At 37.3% G+C, this 13,751-nt stretch overlaps 1 protein-coding gene and 1 long non-coding RNA gene across 2 annotated transcripts in view; one reads left to right on the plus strand and one right to left on the minus strand.

The window, feature by feature from the left end:
• The window catches only part of LOC126762465 (uncharacterized), a 290,496-nt gene that overhangs the window by 207,940 nt on the left and 68,805 nt on the right, over window positions 1-13,751 (minus strand). The window lies entirely within an intron of this gene.
• LOC126762459 (spermine oxidase-like) lies at window positions 1,718-3,414 on the plus strand. The gene has a single exon (XM_050479210.1). The coding sequence runs from the start codon at window positions 1,847-1,849 to the stop codon at window positions 3,275-3,277; it is 1,431 nt and encodes a 476-aa protein (XP_050335167.1). The 5' UTR covers window positions 1,718-1,846; the 3' UTR covers window positions 3,278-3,414.

The raw sequence follows: 13,751 nt of genomic DNA on the forward strand, positions 1-13,751 counted from the left end.
TTATCGCCATCAACAGAGGTGGTTGGACTCGCATGAGACAAGTTTTTGACGACTTCCCGAACTCCATTGAATGCTTTGTGCCACTCAAATAGTAAAGCTAAGTACTTTTGTTATAAATACTTCTACAGTCATTTGCTAACAATGAATTATTCCCCGAAAAACTCTAATCTTCCTGCCTCCTCATCTAAATTGAATTCTTCCCTTCATTTTCCCTTCAATTAAATGCATTTGGAATAATGCTAATAATTTCTATATTTCTTTCTGAATAACCTTCTCATATTTCGTTCTTTTCTCTAATTTAATTCGTATTTGCTTTGCTCTATGTATGTACTATATGTCACGTATATACTCACAGTGCGTTGACCGACGGCTTCGCCGAATGTCTGTGATAATTTCTTGTCAAAACTCATGAATTATTAACAGCCTTATGGCTTTGTTCCTGCTTCGTCCACCTGCCCGCCACTACGGGCCATCAACAAGCATTTTGTCGTTGCGCTTGTCAATCATTTGCCATCTTCTGTGTCTTCTGTTATTATTCACTTGAACAACCTTAACGTCCACATCCTTTGTGTCAACTCAGCTCTGTCTGGCTATCTGCTGGTATCTAATCATTTTTGTCGGTAAATCATTTCACTACACACTTATGACATTTACATTTAAGTGGCTGTGTGTGTGCATTCCTTCACCAGCTGACTCTTGTCATTGAGTGGGTAAATAAAATCCTTGGAATTGTTGATTCAGGAAAAATTCGAGTATTTGTCGACGTAGCTGCTTATTTGACCCTCGTATGACCATCGCTCGCATAGTAACTGTATATTTGTATGTATGTACGCTACGCTGAGTGACAGCCGGAAAGTGGGTTTATTGAGTGAATGATTGTGACATGCATGACAGCCAATGCAGCAAGTGATTATGGTAGTAGTTGCAGCAACGTCCGCTTTCCTCCATTATTCTCGAGTTTCTGCAGCGATCCATCAAAGCATACGCACTCGCTGTTATTAATACTCGATCAGTCATTCATTTGCTTACTCTGCTTTGGCAGGTTTACATATCATTGTTTGCTAATAAAATCAGCACATCTTCAAATGATTTTTCATTAACTCGTGGAGGCTGTTGGGTTTAGCTAATATAACCTCAAAATTTCAGAGGAAAAATCGAAGTTTTTTATTTTTGATTTTATATACGGCTTTAAATTCCTTGATTTAAATGCTGAAAACTCATGTTGACAAAATCTCAAAAATATGAACCTTCTTACAAATATATTTGAATATTTAAAAATGAAATTACTCATCATCACTCTGACCCTGAGTGAGAGAATGAAAGCCATCGGAAACCAAAGATTACTTAACTATTTTGACTTTAGGTGTTTTGATTGAAAATTAATGACCACTTCATTACCTACAACTTTGCCGGAGTGTATGGCATATTTACATAGTACATACTGAAGAGAGTTGCCAGTTAAATAAACAAATTACCGTTGCAAGTTTTTATATCAATTTTTAAACTAAATATTAAACTAATTTATATATATTATTCCTTATCAGCCATTTTTACACACATTCAAGCATAGGTATTTACTAGTAATTCTCTCACGATCTCTCACACTATAAGTGGCGAGCTAAAACAAATCATTACCACCCCGATATTCATTATCAAAGTACGACAAGCGTTAAGGTGACTACTTCAACAACTGAACAGCGTCGCCTAAAGTTAGTTGTTCAGTGGGTGCTGAACTGAAAGCGCGTGAATTGAAACCATCAGTGTAGCTCGTTACCTCCTAAGTTCCATAATCGTATAACGATCGGTTTTAACGGTAACAAACGGTAGGTCAACGAAAACGAAAGTTATGAAATCCAAGCGTATTGTGATTATCGGTGCAGGCGCAGCTGGCATAGCTGCAGCTACACGCCTCTTGGAGTCCGGCTTCGAAAATGTTTTGCTGCTTGAGGCTGAGAATCGTTTTGGTGGGCGCATACACACCGTGCCCTTTGCGGACAATGTCGTGGATTTGGGCGCACAGTGGTGTCACGGCGAGCAGGGCAATGCAATCTACGAGCTAACGCGCGATTTGGATATGCTGCAGCCCACGGATGAAATTGAAGGAGGCTTCGAGTGCATACGCTCCAATAAAGAAGTAGTCGCCCATGCTGTGATCGATAGACTCAGAGCAGTTGTCTCCAATTTAGAGCCAGCACAACAAGTGGGCTTGAAAGATTATGAGGGTTCACTAGGCGCGTACGTCACGGATGCATTTTGGCGCAATCTGCAGACGATGCCTGATATCGACAGGGTAATAGCGCGTGAATTTTTTGAGAACTGCAAGAAAAAGCTAAGTTCAATGGATGGTGCCGATCATCTGTTCGAGGTATCCGGTAAGGGTCAACACGAGTATCGGGATTGTGAGGGCGATCTACATCTAAATTGGAAAGATAAAGGTTTTTGCAGCTTTCTGCGTTTCTTAATGAAAGCGGATCGGGAAGACGCATCCGATCTAGGACTCTTAAATGAACGTATACAATACAACGCGCGCGTTGAACACATTCAATGGCAGTCATCGACAAGCGAAATCCGCATACGCCTTTGGAATGGCGAACTCATCTTAGCGAATCATGTCATCTGCACCGTTTCGTTGGGTGTGCTCAAGGAGATCCATCATAAGTTATTCACACCAGCACTGCCACTGGCTAAATGTCGAGCAATTGACGGCCTCAAACTGGGTACAGTGAACAAAATTTACCTCGAGTTCAAAGAACCATTCGTACCGCTAGATTGGCCTGGTTTCTCGCTGCTGTGGCGTGAGGAAGATTTGGCGGAGCTACGTAATACGGAGTACCATTGGCTCGAGGGTATCATTAACTTTCATCGCGTTTCGTGTCAACCTCGCCTACTGCAAGGTTGGATAATTGGTCAACATGCACGACACATGGAAACTCTACCCGAAACTGAGGTGTTCGACGCTTTACTGTGGCTTTTTAAGAAATTCTTAAAACCGGAAGTGCCTACACCGATAAGATTTCTGCGCACACGCTGGCACAGTAACCCCAATTTTCGTGGCAGTTATTCCTTCCGCTCCGTGTATACTGACGAAGTAAGAACTAGCAGCTCGGACTTGGCGACGCCAATCCTCGATGAAAGAGACGGCAAGCCGCTATTGCAATTCGCCGGCGAAGCAACGCATCCACACTTTTATTCGACGGTTCATGGTGCGGTAGAGAGCGGTTGGCGAGAGGCGCAACGCTTGATTGCGCACTATCTGGAACACAACCCGCTCTTGTGAAAATAGTTTGATAGCCCTGAAAGCACGTGCAGGGGCTACCGTAGCGATAGTTTAGATGGCGAGTGCGATAATTATTATGATTGCTATTGTAATCAATAAGCTGATAAATAGTTGCTCAATAGTGATAAGTAGTTTCTATTTTCAAAGAGAAATTATTTACTTTGGTCAATAGTTTTGATAATTCTGAAAATTATTGTCAACATTGAGACCAAAATCAGTTTCTTATCTTGTTCGATTATAAAACTACTTTGTTAAAAAACATTTTTTTACGTTTATTTATGTCTATGCCCAGTCACAGCGGATTCACCGGAAACTGCAAAGTTTATGAACCTGCTAGGAAGGGTACCCTTGCCCTATTTTCATCCGATTGGAAACGTGTCGGTCTTCCGATCTCCTCTTGCGTTCTGGCGTTGAACTTTTGGACATCTACGGAGCTCAGCTCGCGCTAGTCAACAACCAGTATTTGTGCGACTGTGAGATCCTTATGTCTGAGAGTAAACCTTAAGAGGTGCTTCGAACGATTGACTCTTAGCGAAGACAATCTCGCCTCATTCATAAGCGGTCTGACTATTTAATAGGTTTACCCACAGTGCAGCTGAATATTCTGTTGGACGCTCTTCTTGATATAGCTTTAGCAATAATATGGAGAAAGGCGAGGTGGAATCATTTTGTCACTTCCTCCTGGCTTTTGCCAAACTGAGATTGAAATTTCTCACCTTGGCGAACCTATTGAGCTCGTTGATATCAACCGCTTCAATAAATTTGTGTTTAGCTCAAACCGCTTCGTCGCTTCGTGAGGATCGTGATGGTAAGAGTTTATGAGCAACGCAAAGGACGATATCTGTCCAAGCGAGATCCATAGATTTTGGATCAATCCTACAACTTATCCCAACCTAACCTTGCGTAGTAACTAAAAAACTGGGACACAGGTTCGGAACTGTAAAACTTCAAAGCTTTCACAGCAGAAAATTTAATTAAGTTAAATTCTCTTGTGACTAATGAAACACAATTGCATCGCCAAAAATTTACCGTTTGGTGCGGATTGGAGGCCTTATTATTAAATTGGACAGGAAATGCCGCAACTTCCAATATCGAGCGTTTTTATATTGATTGATTTTTTTCCTCAGAAAATGAATTTGATGAAATCAACGCGGACAAACTCTATTTACACCGCCTCATGTTTCACGTCTAAATAAGTACATATTGCTCTCAAAGTTTGGCGCCTTGTTTATTTTAAGAGATGGTGCAGTAAAATGGACGCCGAGATCACGTGAGATAACGTCTCAAGAGTAGTTTCCCTGAGGTTATGTTAAATCAAAGGTTCACGCCAATCAACCAGCAACGCTGGAGGAGCTCGAAGACAACATTCAATGCGCTACAGTCGAAGTGGTGCACTGGGTCATCGAAAATTGGAATAGACGGGTGGAGATATGCAATTGGAGCGATGGTGGACACTTGACCGACGTTTTGTTCGGCATTAGAACAAAAGAAAAAGACAACACATGTTGATAAAATTTTAGTGTTTTCTTTCACATCATAATTTTCTTATTGGTAGGTTGTTTATATAGATGATTTACAAAAAAATCACGAAAATTTTATTGCCCGCTTCCTCGCTTTGACCTGTAACTTTTGTTAACATGTTATGCAATAGCAATGAGTGAGGTATGGAAGGATCCATACTAAAATCTTAAAGTAATATGTTGGCATTCTAACGGCCGCCCGTATGGGTGAATTTACAGATTTTTTGATAGAAGGTTATCCCTAACAACCGGTTGGTATTATTGGGATTTAATTTGATCGAAATTTGTATTTATTTCTTTTTAAAGTGAAAGGAAAACAGTTTTAATACACAGGAAAAACTGCAACAAATAACTTGAAGGGAAGTAAAGGTGATATTTCATCAAACAACTCATTATTTTCTAGCATCGTACTTTTGTGCGATCACTCCTTCAAGCATTTACTTGTTAGCTTCCAAATCAAGCATGTAATCATTAAATCGTAAACAGAAAATAAAGGTAAAATCAATAAATGCACAAAGTACAATCAAATAAAAATTAGTCATCAAAAATGCATGACCTCCATCATTAAAAAGGTGTACACAAGTAGTGCTCTGGGGCCTCAAATATTGGTGCTTCAGCGATGAATGAATGACTGCACATAACGAGTGTTGAAATGTCATAAAAATAAAGAGCAAAGTATAAATAATAATAACCGGTTTGTTTGGGGTCATTTTCCGCCTGATAAGTGCCACAATCATTGGGCCACTAAATATCAAGAGAGCCATATAATTTGTTGCAGCGTTTATTTGCTTTTTCGTTCGCTGCTGCTACACACATACTCGTACATACATGCGGGTACATTTCTGGCATTTCGATTTAAGCGTCTGCCACACACATACACACAGACATTAATGTCGCGAACATTAAATCAGCCATTCGGCTGCAAAGTGCGGCGCACATAAAGCTCAACATTGGCGGAAGCAGGCAAACAACGAAGCGGACATGCAACAGCAAACGGAAACCGACGAAAGTGCGACAGTACATGCGGTTTTTATGGAGAAATCTACATACAGGCATGCGTTGGTGAGCCGGTTTTACGACAAACGAGAAATTTATGTACAAATGCATGAGCAACAGCTGCGTCGTAGCAGCACCCTGTTGAGGAACAAACATAAAATTGCGGCTGTGAAAGCACGTCGCCTCCAGTGGTTTTCACTTCCGCCTCAGAGAGTTTGGAGATAAGGCTGCAACGAATAATTTGGTGAATTTCGGGCCTCTCACACTTCGAGCAGGTGCAGTTTGGAATTTTAAAGAGATCATAGGAAGAGCCGATTGGATAATTCTGTGTGGAAACTATTGGTCACTGGAGGACTTTTTGTTCATGGCAAAGTTCGGAGATTAATACATTTCTGTTGAACTCAAACAATTTTCCTGAGATCCGTCAGAGAATGATTTATGTGGATGAAGCTTAGTATTCCTGGTGTCAATGCCCTCAGAGGAACAAGAGCGCACATCTATATTCAGTTCCTAATTGTAATATCTTTTTGTGAGTCCTATGTTCCTAGCGCAAAGAAATCTCGTCTAGACTTACTAAAGAACTAATTTACTAAAGTTTATGAAACTTGGCTGGATTTAACGGATTATAATACAGTTTAAAGCTGAAACTATCGGAGGCAGCCAAATATAATATTTCGTATCCGTTAATCGTAATCCGCTAGCGTTCAATTTTTTTTCAAATGCTACCTCATATCAACCAGAACCATTCTGAAACACAATTTCTTTCTTGTTTTTGATGACCTCATTAATAGCAGCGCTAGATAATCAAGCCATACTCATTAAGTCGCTCAAATATTTGCGTTTAAATACGCGAAGTGTCAAACAAACAGCATTAGCGCTTCAATTTCAGATTTTGTTTACATTCTGGCTAATTCGTTTACAATTATTGGTAATTTTTATGTTTGGAAACAACAATTTGTATGACATTAAATTTATTAGCCAAATAAAAGAGGAGAAGAAAAGCAAACTGAAATTATATACACACCATCATAAACAACAGTTAAGCGCAATTCACCTGACCAAGGCATATTTATGTCCATCATTAGTGTCAACAAAACAGCTGCCACTGATACGCTCCTTCCTCCCCATTCGCTCACGCTTTTCGATTTTCATTCTGGCATTCATTGGCTTTCGCAGGAAATCCGCTCTGCCATGACATTTGCTCATTTGACACCCTCAGTGTCTACGCTTCGGCGACATTCGCGGACTGTAAATTTGAAATATCCAACGACCATTAGGCACAGTGGGCAAAAATGGCCGACAACTAGCTGAAATAGGTTTTGACCTATGCAGGAATTAAATACAGCGCCTTCTATTGCTTTCATAGGGAAGCTTGTTGGCCCGAGCACACTGTTTATTGCCGTCGTCTAACGGTTTTTACAAGCGCCGCCGCGTCTCGCCAAACGCTGTGTACTTAAATTACCGGAATTGAGCGTGGCATTTACACGCCAGTTGACATTGCGATGCGGCATCATTATTTGCTCTACGCAATCGACAGCGCTGGTTGGCGTTACTGTTGTTTTTCGGCTACTGGTTATGTGCGTGAATTCAATTACAGCGCTACATTTGTGTATAGAGATTTGCACTTGCAGTCAATGACGCCACATTTGTCCCGAAATGTCAGCAGTCAACATTATGTATTTTGGGTTTGCCACATCACATTCCATTGCTGTTGCCATTCTCGATAATGGAAGTCATTGCCAATAAATCCCTCTGGAAACTCTTGGCATTTTGAAATAGTAGTTCACTGTTGAGCGCATTAATGAAGGTCATTTATCCATTTCAGAACATTCGGTGTAAATTTTCAAAGTGTAATGTGAAAGCTAAGTCGATTTCGACGTTTATCCTCCGAAAGACCTACATTGTAGGCGTGGTAATAGCATCTACTTGTTACCCATGATTCCACATCGAATTAGCGTATGAAGTGAGCGTTAAGATACAAATGTGTTGGTAGGAGGCATTTTGTTTTGAACGAGCCCTATTTTTTATGTTGGGTTGGCTTGTCATCTGTCAAACATAGTCAATAAATTTTGTCATTGAGCAAACATCATCATATTTTTTCATTGTGTTGAAAATGTCAAATTTTGTGTCGAAAAGTGATGATTTGCGGAAAGCATTAATTTTTTGTTTCCATTTGAAGAAAAGTGCTGCAGAGTCGCATCGAATGCTTGTCGAGGCATATGTTGATCATGTTCTATCTGAAACAACATGCAAAATATGGTTTTATCGGTTCAGAGATAATGACTTTGATGTGAAAATGAAGAATGTTGAAGACCAGAAAAAAGTTTGAAGACGCCGAACTGCAAGCAATATTGGATGAAGATGATACTTTGAGTCAAAAGTAAATGGCAGCAATGTTAAATGTTGCACAACAAACAATTTCAAACCGTTTGAAAACTATGCTGAAGAAGCATTAAAAATCGCTGCCAAATAAATTGAATGAAATACAAATGAAAACCCGAAAGAAAACTTGTGACTTCAAAGACACGAAAGAAAATCAGTTTTACATCGAATTGTTGCTTGGGATGAAAATTGATTTATTTTAAGAACCTTAAACAGAGCAAAATCATGGGTTAATCCGGGGCAACCAACAACATCGACTGCAAAAATAGATCTATTCGGTAAGAAGGCAATGCTCTGTGTATGGTGCGATCAGAAGGCTGTGGTATATCATGAACTTCTAAAAACTGGTGAAGCTATTAGTACCAATCGCTACAGACAATAAATGATCAATTTGAATCATGCTCTGATCGAAAAACTACCACAAGAAGCCAGAAGACTCGGCAAAATAGTTTTGTTACAGGACAATACAACTGCACACAAAGCAAAATCGATTGAGGAACAATCAAAGTACTTACCTGGGAGCTGCTACCCCACCGGCGGTATTCACCAGTTTTGACCCTTTCTTTTTACCATTTGTTTACATTGGTGGGTCACCCATTGGCTGAGCAGCACTCCAATCCCAACGCTGAAGTCAAAAATTGGGTGTCTGATTTGTTTGCTATTACACCAAAAATGTATATATCTTAACAAAATATATTTTAATTAATAATACATGTATAGATTTGGTAGTCGAAAATGTCTCTTCGTATTTCTAATCAAACTTCAACTTATTTTTTTTATATACGAGTATGTACTAATAAATAAATAAACTAATATGTACCATTTTGGTCGACCACTTTTTGCTATTTTTCCGTTAGAGACATTATTCCATCAGTGTAAATCGAGATTTCCAGAGCGGAAGAGAGGGAACCATTGTTGTGCTATACAAACTGATACAGCATCGTCTCCGTAAACTTCACAAATTTCATTGGCTTGCCTGACGTTCTTCCTGTTTTATACAAAAATTTAAAAATATAGCGAATCATTATTTTCACACATTTTTGAACAGCTGTAACTTTTTTTCAACTTCCCGGCATTTTTTTTTTGGTCAAATGAAGCTTAAAATCTCATCTTTCCATCAATATATAGTATGACACACACTGGAGATATACGACTGCAACTACATCTAATGACAAAATACGAAAAGACTTTTTCGACTACCATAAAGGTGTTATAAAGTGTCTCTATAAATATATATATTTCATATTTATAAGTTAAACACAGAATTATCTCAAATATAAAATTCCATATATGCGCATATGCAATAAATTTGGTTCACACAACAACCAAACATCCGTGTAACGGAGCACATATCAGTTGAACTTCACTGATTGACAGTGATATGCAACACTTAAATACGGTAATTTTATCATCGACAACATTATTATCATTACCGAGCACATTAAAATAATGATTAACCAATGCAGCGCAGGCTTACGACCTTCCCATACGCACATAGACACACACACACTTACATGGAAAAATCATGGAGTTGCGTTTATGGCTTCACGCATGATTTACAACATTGTTATTGCACGCACGTGGGCCTGTGCGACACCAAAAGCGATTCCATGATGCGATAAACGTAAAATCGTTCGTAGCGGTTTAATTAAACCGCGATTAAATGACAGTTCGGTAATGATCGTTGTCACAGACGATGCGTCCAATGAATGGATTGATGTAACCCAATTAAGCATGCAGGCACATTAGGGTGCTGCGGTTTGTAATGAGTTTAATAATCTCAAGATCTAAAGGAATTTTGGATTTCTAAAGCGTTGAAGGAAATTTTCATATCAAAAAATATTATAGTATTTGAGCAGCAATATACAGGTGTTATACTCGTATATAAATTTCTATTGGAAAATAAATGTTTAATTAAAAACTTTGTATTTAGTCTTCCCGTGTTTAATGTTATACTCGTATATAAATTTCTATTGGAAAATAAATGTTTAATTAAAAACTTTGTATTTAGTATTTTAGTATATTAAACATAATATCGTTATGAATGGGGTTTGAAATCTGAATTAATTTAATCTGAAAACATTTCTTTACTTTTCTGAAAACATTTGCATAAAATATTTTTCTTTCGTTTTTACTTAAAATGTGCTTACCCTAATGTTCAAATATTTAAGCAGTATTAATTATTGCGTAAAATGCAAAGGCGTTATGGTTGCATAAAAGGTAGTACAGAAGCTTTGAATTCATTTTAGCGGGCGTGTATACAAATATGTATATAAATATGTATATAAATATGTATATAGGAATTAAATATGTATACTGGTTTCAAAATATTACGTATACGCCGTGGCACTTTGTCAAATAAATGTAATCTGAAGTTATTAATCGCAGTTAATTTGTAAATATTTAAAATCATAATTCAGAATTAAAGCATTTGATGTGTATTTAAAAAAATTTCCTCTTTTTTTCTAAACTAATAGTTATAATAATATGCATTTTTTAACAGAGCGCCTAATCCAAAGGTAATTTATCAGCACAGAAAGTGCAATCAACGCATGGAGGATATTCTCTTGAATAAAAAGAACGCATCAGCAAGAGTATATATACATAAGTGGATATCCAAAGGAGCTTAAATCTCTTCATCTGGCTTATAATCAACATTTACTTGTTATAGGACATAATCAGAAAGATAATTAATTTTTCTTTCATTATTTAAAAAAATAAACTTTACCACGATTGTTTCCTGACAGAATTTGAAAGTTTAAGAGTATTTTTAGAAGGGAAATTGTATTATTAACAGAAAGGTAGTCGTTTTTATTTTTATTAATTAATAGTAGTATTTCTGCATAAAACTGCAAATAACAGAAATAAAACAGAATAACTTAGAAACAGAAAACTACCAAATTCTGTTTCATTAGAAACAGAATTGCGATTTCGGTTTTTGTTGTAAGCATTTCATATGAATGTTTATGCATAATTAAAAATAAAACCTGTCAGCACAATTATGGACTCTATTGCTCAGTTAAATTGATTATCCGAAATAATTTCACTCCTAACTTCAATTCCGATTTCTTATCAACGTACTTGATAAACAGAATGGTCTATGTGTTCTACTTAATTTATGCAAATGCTTTATAGCTAGAAACCTAAATGAGTTGAGATTTCATAGCAACTATGTCACCCTAATAGATTCTGCCCCCGGTCAGTTAATGGAATTTCATATTCTCCAAAATGTATATCATCCAATTGGTTGGAAATGTTTCACTTCAAATAAACTCAAGTATAATTGCAAACTGAACTAAAAAACTAGCTACTTTACCGTAATTCACCCCAGAAACCGCATTGACCAATTGAAATGTGATTAATATTGCAAATAGAAAACAGAAAAAATTATCTGATCTCCCAATAATTTTTCGAATTTCACAGAACTTTGAAATATTTTCATTTTTCCCCACAGTCAAACGCATCCGCATCTCTGAGTATGGAAGAGGCAGTGGTTCAGCTGTTCAGCTAAGTTTAGATAGAAATTTTAAATAACCAAATGAATTTCAGCACATTCTCCTACACACACAAGCATACATAAAAAAGGTATATGTGCATGTGTATAGGTTGTTACATAAGTAATAGTAGACGCTTCGCATTTATCGTTCACATGGCATATGGACTTAAAGGCAGAACCATCACGACGTCTCGTTGACTTCCAATGTCGAATGCTTGAAAATGCCTCCATATGTGTGATAGCGATACATAAATATATGTGTATGTTGATTATATGTACAGTTAAGTGTTGGCAAAATAGTCGCCTGAAGATACCAGCATTTTGCATATCAAACACTTTTCCCCACACACACACACACTAGTAAATATTTTTCTTTGCTTGCACGCAGACCAGCCGAAATTTGCACTCTCGATCCGGCCGAGCTCCATTTATTTTCCTACCGGTAGAAAAGCTGTCAGTAACACAACATTTGCCATCGGCGGGACTTTAGTTCAGCTTTCTCAATTACAATAAATATGCCTACGGTATATTGAAAAGTTGAACAAATAATTATATAAATACAAACTGGCTCACTTTAGTCAATTGCCTCAACAACTAAAGGTGAGAAAGCAGCGAAAAAATCAGTAAAATCATATTAAGTAGAAAAATTTTTAAACTGTAGATTTTTCCTACCGGTACACATGCACATCTACAGCTGAGGAGTGCGGCTACTCGTTCAAAAAGTGTAAATAAGTCGGACAAGTACTCACCACAGCTGTGTGGTCAATCGGCCGCAACGACTCGACTACTTCCCAGCTCAAAGGCCATGCCAAACGATGGAGAGGTCAATGTTGAAAATTTTGAGGAAGGAAAGCAAAACTGCTAATTCCTTCAGAGCGCTTAAGTGCTGCTGTGCGTGTGGGCAGAAATTGCAATTTATGGATTTTCGTTGTCGAATGCATTCAATTAAATTGCTTCGAAGCCGATGCAAGGTTCCTCTTAAGTAGCAACCGAAAGATAGTTACTTCTGACGATTAAACACATAGAAATATTTGAAAATTGTATAAATAATTTACAATAGGCGGAAAAAGAAAAAAAATATAAAAAAACACGTGGAAACAATCTTAATATGCTCGTTGCTAAGTAAATAATCAATATTGCAAGCATTTACAGGCTTAATTGCTGATAACATTTATATAGTAAATTTATAATCGTTATTTTCTATTTAATATGTATAATCCCCTGCAAAGTTCCTCCAATATGTCGCCACTAAATCTCTAAATCAGTATTTGCTAATCAGCTTATCAACAGCTGTTGGCCTTTTCGAAATAAAAAGTAGACTCCTTGAATGTGAGATAAGACTGGCTGATTTACGGCTATTACCATTGTGACAATTATATATGCCTATATACAATATAACTAGATTTACTACAAGTTTAGCCTCTCATATTTGCTGTAAAATTTTCGTAGAAAATTTCTGTCTCAAATTTACAACAAAAACTACTAGAGTTTCACTACCGGATATACAGCTGTAGATAAGCTTTCAGTGGACGAAAAGAGTTTCCTCTCTTTTCCTCTTAAAAAAGTTATATCGACTAATCGAATTGGCATCACTTTTCAAAACGATGAATGAAGTGGTAGATTAAATATAGTATTACATTTTTTGTTTCCCCTATTTTCTTATAGAGTTTCAATTAGCTTAGTTGAATTCCTTTGTCTCAAGATAAACGTATTAAATTCCGAACATCATTGATTCCTAGCAAGTTGAGAAAACCTCTTAATTGCGAAATCTACAGCGGTCGCTTTCACTAACTGAGTGAAACTACTCAAAATTTAATCGAACATATAGAGAACAGCGTTAACCGACTCCGCCTATAAATAACTCGAAAACAATCTGCATTACATCGTTTGAACACATTCTTTATTCTATATACGATTGCAAAACAAAGGACTGAGATTAGAAATTATTTTCAAAATTAATTGTTGGCAACAGATGCCAACTTCCTTCTGAATGTTTCTTATGTTCCATCAATCCTTGAGATCTTGTTAAAACTCCTGCTTAAATATAATTAATCTTCCCTGAACAGGGTATATCAAGTTT

Source organism: Bactrocera neohumeralis, chromosome 6 (genome assembly GCF_024586455.1).
Source record: "Bactrocera neohumeralis isolate Rockhampton chromosome 6, APGP_CSIRO_Bneo_wtdbg2-racon-allhic-juicebox.fasta_v2, whole genome shotgun sequence".
In the NCBI taxonomy this organism is placed as follows: Eukaryota; Metazoa; Arthropoda; class Insecta; order Diptera; family Tephritidae; genus Bactrocera; species Bactrocera neohumeralis.